The 19,593-nt window shown below is 34.0% G+C and overlaps 1 protein-coding gene across 1 annotated transcript; it reads right to left on the reverse strand.

The window, feature by feature from the left end:
• Nucleotides 1-7,427: 7,427 nt before the first annotated feature.
• On the reverse strand, nucleotides 7,428-8,646 carry LOC141695970 (transcription factor MYB3R-2-like). Its single transcript, XM_074500169.1, has 3 exons — nucleotides 8,441-8,646; nucleotides 8,131-8,257; nucleotides 7,428-7,766 (listed from the first exon to the last, which is right to left on the reverse strand). Exons 1-3 carry the CDS (start codon nucleotides 8,644-8,646, stop codon nucleotides 7,428-7,430), a joined length of 672 nt encoding a protein of 223 aa, XP_074356270.1.
• Between the last annotated feature and the right edge of the window lie 10,947 nt (nucleotides 8,647-19,593).

The following is a 19,593-nucleotide window of genomic DNA, read 5'->3' on the forward strand; positions in this document are numbered from 1 at the left end:
TATTTTGGAAAATTTGGGTCTTCAAAACCAGGAGGCTGACTGACATATACTTCTTCCTCCAAATCTCCATTTAGAAAGACACTTTTGACATCCATTTGATAGACTTTGAAATTAGCATGGGCTCCATATGCTAAGAAAATTCTGATGGATTCAAGTCTTGCAACAGGAGCAAAAGTTTCATCAAAATCAATTCCTTCTTATTGATAATAGCCCTTAACAACCAATCTAGCTTTGTTCCTGACAACTATGCCATTTTCATCCATCTTGTTTTTGAATACCCACTTAGTATTAATAAGATTCTTTCCTTTAGGTTTGGGTACCAGCTTCCATTCTTTATTCCTTTCAAATTGGTTTAGCTCCTCTTGCATAGCTAAAACCCAATCAGGATCCAACAGAGCTTCTTCTACCTTTTTAGGCTCTTCTTGTGATAGAAAGCTGCTATATAGACATTCCTCTTGAGTTACTTTCCTTGTTTGCACTCTTGAAGATGCATCACCAATGATCATTTCAAATGGGTGATCTCTAGTCCATTTTCTATGTTGAGGTATATTAGCTCAAGATGAAGAGTCCTCATTATTGTCTTGATGTGTGACAGAGTTTTTATTAGAAGAAACTCCCCCTGAGTTTGTGGATCTATGAGTTATAGTTGGGGTCCTTTCTGATTGTGATCTATATTGGCCCTCCATTTCTATTGATGATTCAATGGATGTTGAATTTTGTCTTTCGACGGATGATGCATATTGTCTTTCAACGGATGATGCACTTGGTCTTTCGATGGATGTTGAATTATGTGCTTCATTAGTTATAGATTTTTCTGCATTTTCCTTAGAAATTGGTTCTTGATCACTTTCATCATCACTGTCTTCACAAACCATCTCAACATTATCAAATTTGAGGGTTTCATGGAAATCTCCATCTTGAAATCCTTTAATTTTTTTATCATCAAACACAACATGTACAGATTCCATAACAATGTTGGTTCTTAGATTGTAGACTCTATATGCTTTTTCAACAGCATATCCAACAAAGATGCCTTCATCTGCTTTGGCATCAAACTTCCCATGCTGATCAGTTTGATTCCTTAAGATATAGCATTTACAGCCAAAGACATGAAGAAAGTTCAGTGTTGGTTTCCTATTTTTGAACAATTGGTAGGGTGTTATGCATTTTGCTTGATTGACCAAAGAAATATTCTGAGTAGCATGCAGTATTTACAACTTCAGCCCAAAAGTATGTTGGTAACTTTGATTCTTCTAGCATTGTCCTTGTAGCTTCAATAAGAGATCTATTTTTCCTTTCCATCACACCATTTTTTTGTGGGGTTCTTGCTGTTGAGAATTCATGCAGGATCATATTCTCTTCACAAAATGATCTCATCACAGAATTCTTGAACTCAGTTCCATTATCTCTCCTGATCCTTCTTACTTTAAAATCAGGATGATTGTTAACTTGCCTTATGTGATTGATGATGATTTCACTAGCTTCTTCTTTGGATTTTAGAAAATATGTCCAAGAGAACTTTGAGAAATCATCCACAATTACTAGGCAGTATCTTTTTTTTGAGATGGACAATACATTGACTGGTCCAAACAAATCCATGTGCAATAGTTGCGAAGGTTCTTCAATTGTTGAATCAAGCTTCTTTCTGAATGATGCCTTGATTTTCATTCCTTTCTGACATGCATCACACAGTCCATCCTTTGAGAATTCCACTTGAGGGATACCTCTTACCAAATATTTCATGACTAGCTCATTCATAGTCTTTAAGTTAAGGTCGGACAGTTTCTTGTGTTGCAACCAACTTTTATCTTGACTTGCCTCGCTCAATAGACAAGTGACAGATTCTGCATTAGATGAGTTGAATTCAACTAGGTACACATTCCCTTTTCTCACTCCAGTGAGAACCACTTTGTTGTTTCCTTTGTTAGTCATAACACAGGCTTCAGAATTGAATGTTACTGAGTTGCCCTTGTCACAAAGTTGGCTGATACTCAACAAATTATGCTTGAGTCCATCCACTAGGGAAACCTCTTCAATGATGACATTATCTTTTGAAATCAAGCCATATCCCACAGTATAACAAAGTGATACTTGGGCCAGCTCTTTGCTTGAACTCAGTGAGCAGGGTAGAATCTCCAGTCATGTGCCTTGAGCACTCACTATCCAAATATCAAAGATTCTTTCTATCTTCCTACACACAACAAAATCAAATGAAGTTTATTTTGGTACCCAAGTTTCCTTGGATCCTGTTTTGTTAGCCTTTTTCCTTAGGTTTCTTGGGTTTGTCTTCATTTGAGTTAGGTACTTGAAGTTCATCCTTAGTCAATTGAGTAGAACCCTTAAAACCATTGATCATTGCAGAATTATCATGCACAACTTGATTAACATGAAAAGGCATATTATGTGCAAACATGTTATTCCAGTAAGGTATGCTAAATGGGATTTGTGGCATACTAAATGCAACATAATATGGATTTTGTGCAAATGGCATGTTAGCATACTGTGCATTCAAATTGTGTGCAGGCATAACATTTACAGGCATTGTAGGCACGCTGGGAAATGAAGATGGTGCAAACATGGGAGCAGGCATAGCAAATTTGTAATTAACAGATAAATGATTAACACTACCTCACTTAACACAGATCTTTCTTGGTGCATATTTATCAGATGTGTAGTTGTTATGTTTGTTAATCCCTACTTTCCCATTTCTATTGTTTTTCCTTTTTGACTCTACTTTCACTTCAATTTTCTCCAATCTGTCATTCAATTGCTTGATAGATAGATGACCTACATTGACTTTTTTGTTTTGTTTCACTTGACTTATTTCTCCAGGAACAAAGTTCTTAGAAACTGATCTATATTTTTCATTCAACTTAGCTAGCTTAGCTTTGCTAACTGGCTTACTTATACTCAACGGATGTGGCTCATTGTCTTTCGACGGATAATCCTTTTGATTATTCGATGGATAATTTTCATCATCCGTCGAATCCACATCCGTTGAAAATCCTTCAACCAGATTGGAATCAAGCTTCTCCTTGTTCTTTTCCAGGCTGCATCACAAAAAGATTCTATACCTTGAACTTTAGTAATTTGAGCATGAACATCTCTAGATGATTTCCATGCCTTAATTACATTCTGTTCTCGTTCAAGTTGCTTTCTCAAAATATGCTCTTTCTTTAAGGATTCAGTTAGTTCATCCTTAGCAATCTTGCATTCTATTTTCAATTTTTCAAACTCAACAAATTGAGTTTCTAGCACATTGTTTCTTTCACTTAAAATACATTGTTCTCTTTAATTTTATTATTTTCTTTAGTGAGAGACTTGAGTGTAACACGCAGGTGATATAATTCAGTAGACATGTCATTTATGGCATCATTACACTCAGCTTTAGATAAATGAGCTAGGTTGGTAGTGATTACCTAATTGCTTGATGAACTTGTCTCTGTTTCATCTGATTTGGCCATAAATGCTAGATTGACATAGCTTGTATCTTCATCCTTATCCAATCCATCTGCAGCCCAGTCATTTTCTTATGTATTGAAAGCCCTTTCCTTTTGCTTGAGCAACTCAAAGTATTTCTGCTTATAATCAACAAGCTCAAATTTCTTTTTACCAGAATCAGGCTTTCTGTACTCACTAGCAAAATGACCTTCCAAGACACACTTGAAACACTTGAATTTAGACTTATCAACCATGTTTCTGTTTGACTTAGCTGCTCCAAAATTCTTCTTGAATTTAAGCTTGGAAAATCTCCTAGATAGAAAAACAAGATGCTCATCTATGTCATCCATGTCATCTTGACTAAGATGGTCTTCATATTCAGCTACTAGCTCTTTTCCCTTGCCTTCACAAACTCTAGGGTTTGGTGCAGAATCAATAGCTTCAACCTTTATCTCCTTCTCCTTTTCTTGCTCAGCAACTAATGCAATGGACCCTCCCTTATTTCTTCTTTTCTCCATCTTCTCATCTTGCTCTATTTCAAGCTCATAGGTTTTTAGGATACCATACAGTCTATCCAAGGTGAACTCCTTGTAATCTTGAGAATTTCTCAATGAGACTGTCATAGGCTTCCATTCCTTTGTCAGAGATCTAAGGAATTTGAGGTTTGAGTCTTTTGTTTGATAGACCCTTTCGTGCAGTTTTAGAGCATTCGGTAGTTTTTGGAATCTACTGAAAATGTCAGTGAGTGACTCACCTTCTTCACTGTGGAAATGCTCATATTGCTGAATCAAGAGTTGCATTTTGTTCTCCCTTACTTGCTTAGTTCCATCATATATAACTTAAATTGTATCCCAAACATCCTTAGCTGTTTTGCAGTTTATGATGTTGTCAAACATGTCACTGTCAACACCATTAAACAGAATGTGCATGGCCTTTTTATCCTTTTGAACTTGTTCTTTATCTGGATCAGACCATTCTGCTTGCGGCTTTGGGACTGATGCTTCATTTCCTGTAGCAGCTCTTATAGGGACATCTGGACCTTTCTCAATGCAGTCCACATATGCTTCATCTTGAGATAGGAGATGCAGGTGCATCTTCACCTTCCAATGGTGATAGTTGTCTTTGTCTAGAAATAGAATCTTTACTCCAACATCTTTTCTGTTCATCTTGTTAGTTGTTGTGATCTTTTAACTCTTTGTTCTTCAAGAGCTTGCTCTCATACCAATTGTTATTCCCAAACAATCTAACTTTGTTTCTAAATGTTGAATGTAATTCTGGCTTCTTTTTTAAATTTTAAGAATGATTCTTCTACCAATAATAACTGTGTTTGATTTGCAATGGTGCGGAATAAGAATATAACAATCAAATCACAGAGCAATTAAATACAAGTATTTAAAAAATTTCTGGTGGATTGAACTTTTCCACCAGAGATATATATTAGGTAGAGAATCTTTGTAACAGAATTGTTCACGGCTGCTAACAAGTTGCAGTACAAGAACTACAGAGAAATTCTCTATAATTTTTTCTTTATCTATTTCTCTAGTTTTTTTTGCTAACTTGGATTGAATCAATACTCTTCAACTTGCTACCCTTGGTTTATATATCATCAAGTTACATGATAATAAGCCAAAATAATAAGACAAATTATATCTAGTCTAACTTCATGCTTCTACACTTCTCTTTCCAGCATCTTTGAATATCATCTGTTTAGCATGGAAATGGAAATGCTTCTTTGTTCTCTAAAATCTTTAAACAGGCTGCCATATTTTATTTGCATCTATCCAACGCATGTGACTGTCAAGTCACTATCAATTCCTCTTTTGAATTTGAACATCTGTTGGGACTTAGATTGATCATCCGTTGGAACTTTGTCTGATCATCCATTGGAACTTTGTCTGATCATCCGTTGAGACTTATGTTGATCATCTGTTGGAGCTTTGTGAATCATCCGTTGAGACTGTCTTTTTTGAAGTTAACTTTATTTCATTTACACAAGATTACAAGGTATCTAATATTTACAATTCACCATCCTATCTTACATATCAATCTAGTAGTTAACATGACTTGAACAATCTACAGCATCTAGTTCACTAAGCCATTCAAGTATACAGAAATGTGCTACTAGTGTTATTGTTACATAAGCTACTCTTTCAACGGATGTTAACAAATGATCATCCGTTGAAAGCTACAAAATCACTTAACTAAAATCTACTAAGTGTTTTATTTAAATTATCATCAAGTACTCAACATATTCCTAACAACATCTTTTCTAAGTTTAGGTATACTTTAGAAATCATTTTGTCAGTTTTGGCTTCCAATTTGACTTTGACTTTCTCAAAAATCATATCGAATAATTCATAAAGCAGTATTTACAAAATTTCTCAAATTACTTCCTTGATCTAATTTAATTTACATATAGTATGTGACAAATAACCAAAAACCTAAAAAAGAAATGATGACCCTTTATGACAACTTGAGTCAAATCCCGAGTCCTTTTCAAAAATCGGGTCAAGTCCCGATTCCCAGTTCGAAATAAGCCAAATCCTAATGCCTAAATGCAACCAACTTGGGTAAAAAACAAGGCCACTACAGGCCCCCAAAATATTATAATTTGCTGGTACACATATTAATAGTACTTTGTCTTATAAACTGAAAAGAAGTCCAAATATCTTCGATGTGAGACTTGGACTGTTACAGACTCATCCACTTAAACTTCTAAAGTCCTCGTCAGACCTGAAGAGATAGCTCATAGGTAGGTTTAGATCGTTCCTTTGCAACCATTTTATGATAATACCAGTTAGTTTCGTGTCACCACCTTACGATCTCTATGTATTATGGTATGATACCATCAGTCTTCGTGCCGTTGTGTCCCAACCTCTGGAAACTTGATGCATCAAACTTTCGAAAATATGCTCTAATACTATATGTGACAACTCAAGAAAAATCTCGAGCCTTTTTCAAAAATTGGTCAAGTTCCGATTACGAGTCAAAAATAAGCAGAAGCCTACAGACACAAATGCAACCAACTTGGGTAAACAAGAAGCCTAACATTGGCCTCCAAAAGGTCATGATCTATTAGTGCACCTAGTAGTAGTACTTTGCCTTATTAACTGGACAAAATTCCTGAATCATATTGATGTGGGACTTAGAGCTTACACGCTTCAGCATTCATCTTCTACATGAACTTTACATGCAAATACTACCAACAGTAGTTTTGTCATAAGCTTTAAAATTATATGCATGCAATTTTGTTTTGTTACTAGTTTTTCTTCATGATAACGATTGCTATTAGAATTACATGCACATACTTCCAATGCATGTGTAAGTAATATTTTTTGTGTTAAATATGAGGTTGTGTATTAATAGTAAACCCTATTATTACATACACATACTTCTAATAAATACATAAGCAATATTTGTTTTTTGTTAACTAAGAGATGAAGTTCTTTCATTCTTATCATCATATAAATAATCTAGATACTACCGTTAGCTACTAAAGGAGTGAAAATGTCAATGTATAATTATTGGTGGAATACAAAAAGCTCTGTGGGATTATAAACCAAACAAAATTATTAATTACTATGAGCACATAAAAAGCATTACTTCATTCATATTTTTCATTTTTCTTATTTCCCAAAAGTGAAATTCTAAAATTTTACATTGTTCTGAACTTTTACACTATATTATCTTTATTAAATTATCCATAAATATTAATTTATAAGTGAAAAAGGCTTTCTCTATCTTTCAAGAGATATAAATAGACTATGAAAACCCGCAATTTTCTTATTTTTCATTGAATACTATTTAAGAATTATAAATATGTCAAAAATATAGTATATTAAAATAAATTAAACAAGCATATAAACATAAAAAATGACAGGGAAGATGGAGTATGAATGTAAATATAATTATATATATGTACATTCATATCTATACATATCAACTAGAATAAAAAACATGAGGTTATTATCAATATTTAACATAGTCTACAATATTCCAAACTCGTCATTTGGTGCTGGTTGGTAAGTCGCATGTTTGTTGGAATGACTATAAGAGGTGAAATTAGTACTTGGAGTTGCGGTAGTGGAGTTATTAGGTTCTTTGAGAATCTTGTTATTCATATAGTTTGTAAGTGGTTTTACTTCATTGTTGTTCATCCTCTTGCGTATTGACAATTGCTTTCGCTTTGTGGAATGCCAATGATTTTTAATGGAGTTCTCACTCCTACCAGGAAATATTTTTGCAATTTCCGTCCACTTATTTCCAAAAATTTGATGAGCTTCGATAAAAATCCTCTCTTCTTCTTCTGACCATCTATCTTTTTTCTGAAATTCAAAGTAAATAGTTAATCTACTATTGATGCACATAGATGTATGCACAAATTAAACAAATATTCTTAAAGTCATTTTTTCCAAGTATTATAAAATTGTAAAATATTAACCAATAAACAATAAGCATCATTATAATTATGTGCATATGTGTCAGATATACAAACATTATAACTTTGTGTGGTAACATGAATTTTAAGAAACAAAACCTCAAATAATGTTTTCATAATTACTAATTACTTAATAAATTATTTTAGTTACATATACTCAAAAATGTATTTTTTTCCGATATGGTATCTAAGAAATAATTGAGATGCACTATAGATATTATCATAATTATGTGAAAAATTAAATGACAAACCTTGATATCAGGGCGTAGATGGTTATTCCATCTAGCACTACAATGTTTGCGACCACGACCATCCATCTCACGTGAGATTTGAGCCCATTTTCCAACTCCATATTTTTTCACTAAGCTTAGCAACTTTCTTCAATTTTTGAAAATTAAGAACAATTATTCGTCAAAAACAAAACATAGGTTCTAATTTTTTAATGCTTAAATCTTCACATTTTTAAGGTAACATAGTACATAAAAATCCTAAAATTATGCTACATATTTGAATCATAAATTAAAATTTATTTAAAAATTGAGAAAGAAAAATGAGAGGTACCTGTCCTCTTCAGTACTCCAACGTCCTATTTTACGACTTGGAGCATCATTCAATTCCCCCTGTGACAATTGATCATTAATTTCTTGATTTCCATCAAGATTAAAGCTTGGATTAATATCATCGGGACTTGATAGAAACCTTTCAACTTCTTCTATCGTAAAATGAAAATTATCAGGTGAATTGGCTCCAACACCCTGATTTTCCATGGGATATATTAAGAAGGTTGAAGAATTTTTATGGGAAAATATTTATGATTATTTATATGTAAATGTATATGTATATGTCTGTAAGGTGTAACAAGTATTGTATTGAGACTTGTTGATTTTCCTATTGAGATTATATTGCTTCATAACAATACTCTTAGAGTTTGGACAAAAGTGCATGAGGTAAACACTTTGATGAGCCACATAAACGGTTTTGCAGCCGTTGATCTTAATGCTCATTTTTGGACTAACATCTAAGATGGTGTAACACTTGTGTTCCTCCTCCTGACGATTCTTATTATTTAACATTTTTAAATCTATATTTAATTGTCATATTTTTCAAATTTAACAATTACTAATCAAATTTGATATCAAAAGTGCACGAGGTTATAGTTTATCAATTTAAATATGTATTAACTATTTAAATTTTGAGAACACATTTGTGATATATTGTGTATTAATTTTGTAAGATAGATGTAATTTTATGTTATCAAAAGAAAAATTAAATTAATTTGGTGTTAATTCTTCAATATATATAATGTAATATCGCGTTTTAGGAAATTCCAAAAAAAAGAACTTGGTGGATTATAAAATTAATTTGAGACCAAATTTTAAGTGGAAGAAACTGTATGATTTTATCAACTTTAGTATATATATCGAACCGTGTTTTTATATTTAGTAGTACGTGTCTTGTTTATTATGTATTAAGATAACTTAAGTATTAATGATATATTACTAGATGCCGCTCATTGTTTATGAATTTAAATTAGATTTAAAATTCGTTGCCAACATAATAATAACCTATAGGGTCACACACAAAGAATGCTTGAAGGATTATTTAATTTAAATTGAATTTAAATTAAATTAAAGTATGTTGAGCAAGATTGAAGCTGTATGTTTATCTCAGCAATACTGGTTTGGATAACTCAACATAGGACAAGGACTTTGAAATAATCTATGTTCCACTAGGATCAGTATAGATTGGTTATTGGGTATATGCACAAAAGGTTTTGATTAACTGTAGTGAAGAAGACGTCAACAGTGATCCGTACGAAGTTCATTAATATGTTCAGACATCGGAGGAATAAGGTTGGAGTCATTCGAAGCAATTGTCAGAATTAGTGTGAAGACCTCAAGGATTTCTAGTGAAGTTGGTTATATTTGGTAGAAGACTTAACAGTGGTTTATACGGGTTTAATACGAAGGCCTGAGAGCGCAACTAGTCGTCTGTGAACCAGACCCGTGCACAAGACGTCAGTGATCCGTGAAAGAAAATGGAGTATTATTTTTAGAAACACTGTTAAGTGGTTTTTGTACTCGAGGAGACTGGAAATAATTTGAGGTACAAAATCCCGGAGTTTAGAAGGCCTGAAGACACAGAGGAATACAACTCGAGAATTTACCGGATTTATTTTTAAATCAATGATTGATTTTTATTAAATGAATAAATGAAAATTAATCATTTATTTATTTAATTTAATATCACATTTGATTTTAAAATAAATAAATTAAAATATTGATTTTTATTAAGTGAATAAATGAATCTCAAAACATTTATTTATTTAATTTAATATCAACCTTTTAATTTTGGAAAAATAAAAGAAGCCAAACTATGCATGCATGATTCGAAGGATTCGAATAGAAATTAGCAGATTGTGTTGTTTTATTTTCATGTAAACTTCGTGGGACCCAGGTGGAAATCAAAAGCAAAAAAAACCACAGATCAATTTGCATAAACAGAAATGGCAGGGTGATTATTTTGGTTGTATTGCTTGCGGGCCTCAAGAGATGTACAAAGAAAATAAAACAAAGCAACAATTCAAAAACTGTACAAGAATTAATCTGGCAGGCGGGTCTCCCAATCGCGCGACGCGCGCGTAAGGCACACGTGCCCGTGCCCCTTTGCTTTTTCTTTGCGCATGGACGACACTTCCCCCTTGGCGCCTGGCTATTTCCTTCACAATCATCTCTCTTGGCAGCTGCACATGCATGCAGAATTGTTTTGTTCGACCTTGAGAATGAATACAACACATTAAACAATCAAATGCAGTGTCGCCACAGATAGAGTATCGCCATAGGCGAATTAATCTGTCAAAGCAAAAGGCGGCTGGGTTTTTCACTCTATGGCGACTTGTTTCTCATTCTCATGTGTATGTATGTGCTTGTCCAGTAAATAAACAAATGAATATGTACAATATTCCAGTTCCTATCGCCATAAAAGAGCTGCATGTAGTCTCCATAGGCGATTTAATTTGCTAAGGAAAAAGGCGGCTCATCTTGATCGCCATAGAAGAAATCCTCCTGATCGCCATAGAAGAAATCCTCCTGATCGCCACACAATATTCCTGGTACTTCAAATACATGGATAAAAATTGTCCACGTAGTCTCCTTTATCTCTCCTACAATTCTACCACTACAAAAACAAAAATTTACAGCAGATTAGAAATAACACTTCTCAGAAAAAACTCCATTAAAGCTCTGCAGAATATTTTGTAGAGTTAGTTGATTTCATTTATTGAAATTAAGGAGAGAAGTGATGCCCAATTTATTTCACACCATTAAAGCCTTACAAACTTGTAACACTCATTATTTAAAGCTCTCTTGATTATATTTAATAACTTTTGATAGAAGCTTTGAATTTTTAGAGTGATAGATAGAACCCCAAATTATTTGCTAATATTTTGGTTCTCTCTATATTTGTTGCTTCAAATTATTTATATTCGGAATTGTAAGCAAACCTTTACGGTTTAATTTCTTAATAAAAAGAATTATTCCGTGAATCTCTTAGTGTTTGTTTATTTCGTTTTCGAGGTTTATTTTCCGCTGCAATTAATTAACGAAAAACATACATTGACCCCCCCTCTGTATGTATATTTGGACCTAACAAAGTAGTTCGAATTATTTATAATATTAAATAATTTTGACTTAATTAATTAGATAAATAATGATATTCGAATTTACTAATATCAATTATGAAATTCAGTTGGTAAATAATTAAGTGAGACTTAATTATTATACAAATAGAAAATTTGAATTAATACTAACTCCTAATTAGTTAAGAGTTATAATTCATTTTTCTACTCTCTATAAAGTATCTCTTGTGGCTGATTTGTATGTGAAGGCTTTTTAATAAAAACCCCTAAAAAACCAAGAGACAAGATGGAGAGAGAGCAAAAAGAAATGATGTTGTGCTAATACGCATCCAATCCTTGAGTTCAAACATTCTTGTGGATACCGATAGAGTGTAGATCGCGAGAGAGGGATGCGTGGTGATTAAACAAACTTTGGATCTTCATTAGTCAACCAATTTGTAAAGTTTCTTAAGGTAAATAATCTGATCTACAAATTAAATATCTATTTTTTGTATTAATCCTGCGGTGAGTTTTAAAAATTAGGTTTTTATGATTTTTAATTACACTTTCCATTTCGTTTTATGCCTCAAAACCCTTCAATTCAAATGGCTGTAATGCTTGTCAAAATGTTCAAAAATATAAGATTTAGAAAGTCACATAGAAATGGTGGTTTGAAAAATAAATTTACTGGAGGTGCCAAAGGCAAATTCAGAAAGAAAGAAGGCAGGGACACAAAGGGAGGCAAGTTTGATAGAACAAAGGTGAGATGTTATAATTGCAATAAAAAGGGGCATCTTACTACTGAATGTGCTAAAGGAAGTGGAAAGGCACTTATCACTTCAAGTAAAGACTGGATGCACTTATCAGGATCTGACAGTGATGAGGAATGTGTTAGAAGAAATTGATGATATCAACATATAAATTATCAGAGTTTATTTATCAGTATTTGATATCAGAGTTTAGTAGAGGTGACGTCATCAACAATTGTCATCAGCATTTGTTGATCCGTATTTGACATCAGAATTTGGTCACTTCAGCTGAAAGTCCGGAGATATCGAAGAAGGAAATATTTTTAGAATACATGTCAGTGTAGGACTTTACTTCTTGTAGTAATCAATACATGAATATGTTTTAGGATTACTTGTACTAATAGAATAGGATTCCTTATTGATTGTGTAGTTGTATAGTATATAAGCACATATTAGGTTTACACTATAGGTGTCACGAATTGATATATTTTTTATGTAACCTAGCAGCTCTCAAGGATTATTGTTCATCCTTTGAGAGAGTAGTTTTGTAATCAGTTTTTATTAGTCAATACAAAAACTATTACTTTCTGTTTAGTACTTAATTTGATTTATTTGCATAAACTGTATTAATCCCCGTCTACAATTGTATTAAGGACCTAAGAATTGGTATCAGAGCTTTCTGTTGATATACAAACAGTTTAAGGTCTAAAATCAATTATATTGGTAGACAAAGAACCTCAACAAAATCCCCTACCTCCACCTCCACCACCAGCCACTCAATCTCTAAATCATAATATGTGCAGATATGAGGCTATCAAGGTTCCAATTCTGAAGATTCATGAATATCCAATTTGGAAGGTAAAGATGGATATGTGTCTGGAAGCAACAAATCCTGAATATTTGAACAGGATTTATGATGGTCCTCACAGGCCAATAAAATTAGCAGTTGCTGTTGCTGGCCAAGAAGAGAAGATGGTTGATAAAGATAAGGAGGACTATTCTCATGAGGATCTTTCATCTATTATGAAAGATTCAAAAGTAAGACATATTTTACATAAAAGTATTGATAGTGTCATGTCCAATAGAGTTATTGGATGCAAAACTGCCAAAGAAATTTGGGACACTTTGGAGGTAAAATGTCAATGCACCACTACTATCAAGAAGAATAGAAGAACAATACTAACTCAGGAGTATGAACACTTTGATTCAAAATCTGATGAGTCCTTGACTGAAATCTATGATAAGTTTCACAAGTTAATTAATGGATTGCCACTAGTTGACAAAGAATATGATCTAGAAGATTTTAACTTGAAGTTTCTTCTTGCACTCCTTGAAAAGTGGGACTTGAAAGGCACATCTATAAGAGATAATTATGATCTTGATGACACATCTCTAGATAAGATCTATGGCATGCTGAAGACTCATGAACTAGAGATGGAGCAAAGAAACAAAAGGAAAGGACTAAAAAAAAACACAGGTTGCACTGAAGATTGAAGAGAAACCAAGGGAGAAAGCTAAGAGAAAAAGCCACTCCAAAGGCAAAGTTATGATTGCAAAGTCTGATACTAAGTCATCAAACTCTGATGATGACTCAAACTCTGAAAGTGAATTAGACATTGAAGATGATCATGATAACAATGAATATATTGAGCAAATGACTGCTCTTTTGGTTAAAAGCTTCAAGAAAATGGTCTATAAGAACTTCAAGAATAAGAACAAGAAGTTTTCCATAAAAGGATCCAGTTTCTCAAACTCTAATAGGAGGATCAACAGGAGAAACTCTAATAAAAGGAGTCAAAATCTGGAAGCTTTGACAAGTCAAAGATCAAATGTTATAACTGTGATGGAGTTGGACACTTTGTAGATGACTGCAGAAAGCCAAAAGGAGAGAAGAAACAAGCCTTGATCATCACTAAGAAGAGCCGGGATGATACATCATAATCAGATGATGGTGTTAACTATACCCTTATGGAAAATGCTGATATTGAGGGTGACACTGCTAAATTAAAGGTACCTCAAACCACACTTTCTTTTGACACTAATGATATTTATGAACTAAGGTTAATTCTTAAATCTCTGCATGTTATTTATAGGGATCAAACTCTTGAAAATGCTAGGATTAAGTCTGAAAACCTTGATCTTAAGAAAAGAAATGATCACTTAGAGTCTGAGTTGTTTTTCATGCTAGAAACTCAAAAGAAAAGAGATGATGCTTTGTATGTTAAAGAAAAACTATTAGAAAAACATGCTTATCTAGAAAAGGAATTAACTAAAGAAAGAGAAGTGATTAGAGTTTGGACTAATTTAGAAAAACAACTCAGGGTTTAATAGAAAATGGCTATTGGGGATCAGGATAGGGATATGCTGATAAAACTAATTCTGATAAAATTAATAAAAAGAAAACCGAGAAAGTTAAACCAATAAATATTGATAAAAAGATAAAACTAAACAAGTCTCAGTTAAGACCTATTAAGTTTAACTTAAGTGCTGATGATGTTAAGTTAGTTAATGAAAAAGGGTCAACATCATCATCTAAGTTAAATTTAAAAACTGATACGTATGAACCAGTTCTACAAAATTAGTAAATATTGGTTTAATGACTCAGAAGCAGCTTAAGCAAAAGTTGAAGGATGTTAAAATGAAAAACAAGGAAAAACAGCCTAGAAAGAATAGGAACAAAAAAGAAGGTGTTAATAAGGAAAATAAAAATAAACCCATCTCTAATGCACCTAGAAAGGTCTGTTTTAACCGTGGTAGTGCTAATCATCTTGTTGTTGCTTACAGGAAAAATAAAGGGATAAATATTGTTCCTCCTAAGTCAAAGTTTAGGAATAAAATAGTTAGATATAAACCACAAAATCCATGTTTTCAATGTGGTAGTGTTTGGAATTCAATTTACACATGTAAAGAGTATCACAGTTTGTATTATTATTACTATGAACTGAAACCCTCTTTAAATAAATCAAAAGTTGCTTCTGCATGTGTAAACTCTAATATTAAGAACGTTAGCATAAACTCTGATTCAAAGTCTTCTGCAACAAATGTTAACAAACTTAAAAAGGCCGAAGGATATAAGCAAGTATGGGTCCTTAAAAACACTAATTAATTGTTAAATATGATTGCAGGGCAACAGAAAGAATTCTTTAGTCTTGGAAAGTGGATGATCAGAACATATGACTGGAAATAAATCCCTCCTATCATAGTTTAAGGAGGAAGTTGGACCAAATATTTCTTATGAAGATGGCAACTTAGGAAAGACTTTGGGATATGGCAAGATTTGTTTGGTCCGTAATCAGCTGTAGAGGTGGGTTGAATACAGTTTATGTTAATAATTCGACAAAGCTTCAACAGAATCAACAGTTTTTATATTAACAGATAAAAACTGATTACAAACGTACTCTTTCAAAAGGATTAACAAATATTCTTGAGAGCTGTTAGGTTATGCGAATGATATAACAATGTTCGCAGTGCTTATAGCATGAACTTAATCTGTGCTTTATATAGAGCACAACTACACAATCAAATAAGGAATCCTATTCTATTACACTAAGGAAACCTATCCATGTATGATCGCTTCTGAGATAAAGTCCTTCACCGCCTTGAATTCCTGCTTTCCTTTTCCTCCTCGAATATCTATTGAAGTGACAAATCCTGATGACATAATCGGTTGATCATCAAGTACTGATATAAGTACTGATGATGTCACTCTTTAGTAAATGCTGATATAAGTCCTGATAAGAACTTTTTATAGTTTCTCTCCAGATATCATCAACTATATCTACAATCTCCCCCAACTTGTGCATTATGGAAATATGTACAACTTCCAATTAATGATGTCAAAACTATCTAAATACAATAATCAAGTAAACATATTCATTCTTACTTCAGTGATTATCAGACTTTACTCTTCATTTTGAACTCTAACACGGTCTGGAAAATCTTCAAGAAACTTCCTCAGTAGATTTTCTTCCATTACATCCAAATACCATTGCATCCTCTGTTTATGTTCTTTCAGTTCATCTGTTAATTCATCATTCTGATAGATGGCAGCTATAACGACTCGTGTATTTTTGTATTATTTAAATTTGTAATTATTGAATTATTAAATAAATAAAATATGTATATGAGTCCTGTCAGATGTGTGTTGTTTTTTATTATTTATGGGTGATTTTTTGATGTACAGGGTTAGTTTGCGTAACTGATTATTGGGCGGTATTGATTTATTTCACTTTTAAAAGTGGATTTATTTGCATAAATATTTGGATTGTCTCTAAAATTGTTTTTAGGATTTTATAATTTCAATAATTATTTTTGGGATTTTATAAAATTTAGAATTCAACATTTCATTAATTATTTGCCTTTAAATGATTTTCTACTTGCATTTATTTATAAAATCGGTATTTAATTCCAGAATTGTTATGGATAAAAAACTAAGGTTATTATTTCCTGTATTTACTGCTAAGGTTTGGGGGCTCATGGCCTTTAATGGCTGCTCTCGTGTTTCGTAGCTTAACTCTGCCTTTACGAGATGCCTACGTATCTCTGTGAATTAGATAATCAAGCCAAAAAAACGTAGTTCTGATTGGAGGGGTGAGACCCTTTATATAGACGTTGGTGGTCCTTGAATTGGACTTGATATAGGAGACTTGGTAGCCAAGTCTCAGAATTAGAATGGACTTTGGAGTCCTAAATAGTAGGAAACTGATTCCTTATCCTTCTAGGTCCCTTTGAGGCTAATCTGCAAGGATTTATGTCCTTATCGGGACTCTTCTCAATAGCTGATTTTTCCCTTATTAATTAATTACAAAATTAATTATTATTCAGGGTTTTTGGGCCTTCTTTGTTCCATCTGGCCTGATCTGGTCCATCAGGCATGATCACTGTGTTGACCTTTTTGGTCTGAATGTCATACATCTTCTTATTGGGCCTAGTAGCCCAAATCATGTATAATTACTGTAATATTTAATTACATAATCAGGATTTATTTATCCCTATCATTTGCCCCCTAACTTTTGGGAAACCGTATAAGATTTCGCAAAAGTTAAGTTCATTTATTCCCTTTCAGGGTATTGTTTTGCGTAAAGTGTGGAGCGACCTACACGCTTACAAAGATTTGCCTTGTACGTGACTTCAGGGTCGTTTAAAAACTTCCCCTTCTATTTTCTTACCTTCTCCCTATTTTTAGGAATTTTATGGTATTTTTCAGGAATTTTCCCTTTTTTCCGAGATTTTTTCACATTTTTTTGCAATTTTTTACAAATATTCTCAAATTTTCAGCCCTTTTTCGACCAGGATCCTAGTTGAACTTTGGACCTGGATCCTAGTCGACTTTTGGGCCAGCATTCCAATCCTGGTCGAAGGTCTTCGACTAGGATCCACGACCTGGATTTTGACCAGGATCCTAGTCGAACCTTCGACCTGGATTTTGGTCGAAATCTAGTGTCTTTCTTTGCTTCCTGGTCATTTGGTTTTGACTAGGATCCACGACCTGGGTTTCGACCAGGATCCTAGTCGAAACTTCGACCTAGATCTTAGTCGAGACTCTTGTGCTCATTTGCTTCCTGGTCGTTAGATTTTGACTAGGATTCTCGACCTGGTTTTCGACCAGGATCCTAGTCGATTCTTCGACCTGGATTTTAGTCTAGGTTTCTGCATCCCATTCCTGAAAAATATAGTGCTTGATTCAGGAATTCGACCTCGATCCTGGTTTGGCTTTCGACCTCAATCTAGTTCTATTATACCCGTAATTTTCGGGTGTCTGTTCGAAAGAATTCGAACAGAATTCACGAGCTAAAATTCGACCTGAATCCTGGTCTCTTATACCCGTAATGTTCGGGTTTCTATTCAAAAGAATTCGAGCGGAATTCACGACTTGGAGCTCGACCTCAATCCTAGTCTTATTGGGCTTCCTTCTTATCCAATTTGGATTGGGCCTTATCTTTTTTAAGGCTTTGATTTGGGCCTTCTATTTTTCCAAATCCTAATTGGATTTGGGCCTTTTATTTTCCAAATCTTAATTGGACTTGGGCTTTTTATTTTTCCAAATCTTAATTAGATTTGGGCTTTTTATTTTTCCAAATCTTAATTGGATTTGGGCTTTTTATTTTTCCAAATCTTAATTGGATTTGGACTTTTTAGCTCCCATTGGGCCTCTTATTAATCTGTGCTTACTATATCAAAACACCCTTTTTAGAATTCTCTAGAATTCTCGGGAATTTTTATTTAATTTTTTTGGAATTCCTTGGAATATTCTGGAATGTTCCATTTTCTGGGCTTTTTTCTTTGGGCCTTTATCCTTAATGGGCTTTTTGTCCTTTCGACTTCACTTTTTCTCCTATATAAAGGAGTGAGTAGAGTCTACTGCTCCTCACTTTCTCAATTCTAAATTCTTCTTCTTTCTTCTTCTGTTAAGAATCTCAAAGCAATAACAGTAAGTCGGAGTATCTTAAGCCCCAAAGCCTTTTTTAGGAGCATTACTTCAGGTAAGATTTCTCCCTTTTCCTTTTGTGCTTGTTTTTGCATAGTTTGCGTTTTTAAAATTGTCTCCTTATGTGCCTTTTTTTTTTCAGATGGCTGATAAGGAAATGACCCGTTTGGCCAAGATGAATGTGGCCAGAAAGTCCAATGAATTCCCCATTCGGTCAAGGTACACTTCCTTGATTGATATGAGTAACACCCGAGGGGACAAGTACCCTTCAGATGCGCATCTAGACGCGCGCGACCATATCAGCGCCTTGCGGGATCCAAATGAGCTGGACAAGTTGAGCGGTTGTTTCAGAATCAAGGATTCTTTCAAGCTAGTTCTTGCAGGTCCGGCCGACAGGGCCTGTCAGTGGAGGAAAGACGCACTATGCATCTACAGGGATATAATGGCAGGTATTAGAATCCCCTTCACCCATTCATCCCTGTTCTGCTAGCTGATGTGGGCATCAGCCCTTGCCAACTCCCTCCTAACTCATGGAGGTTGATTCTGTGCTATCTGTCGCAATGCGCCAAGCACAATGTCTCTACCTCTATTGCTGTTTTTAGAAAGATTTTCCAGTTCAAGAACAGTCCTGACAAGAATCCGGGGTGGGTTTCTTTAAACCAGCGCCCAACCGTTCCCCACATAGTGAACGGGAAGTCCATCCCTGACAATAACTTGGGGTGGAAGAAAGATTTTCTGTTCGTCGTTTGGGAGGGTGGCGATTGGGGCACCCTATTTCGCTCATCTTTTGGGCTAGCCGTAGATGGGAGCCCAAACGATATAATTTTGTCTGAGGAGGAGACCAAAGCTTTTAACCTCCTTATGCAAGATAATGGGACTTCCCATTCTTGGGATCTTATTAGGGAGACCGTTCTTGTAGAAC

This window comes from Apium graveolens, chromosome 11 (assembly GCF_009905375.1).
Source record: "Apium graveolens cultivar Ventura chromosome 11, ASM990537v1, whole genome shotgun sequence".
Taxonomy (NCBI): Eukaryota; Viridiplantae; Streptophyta; class Magnoliopsida; order Apiales; family Apiaceae; genus Apium; species Apium graveolens.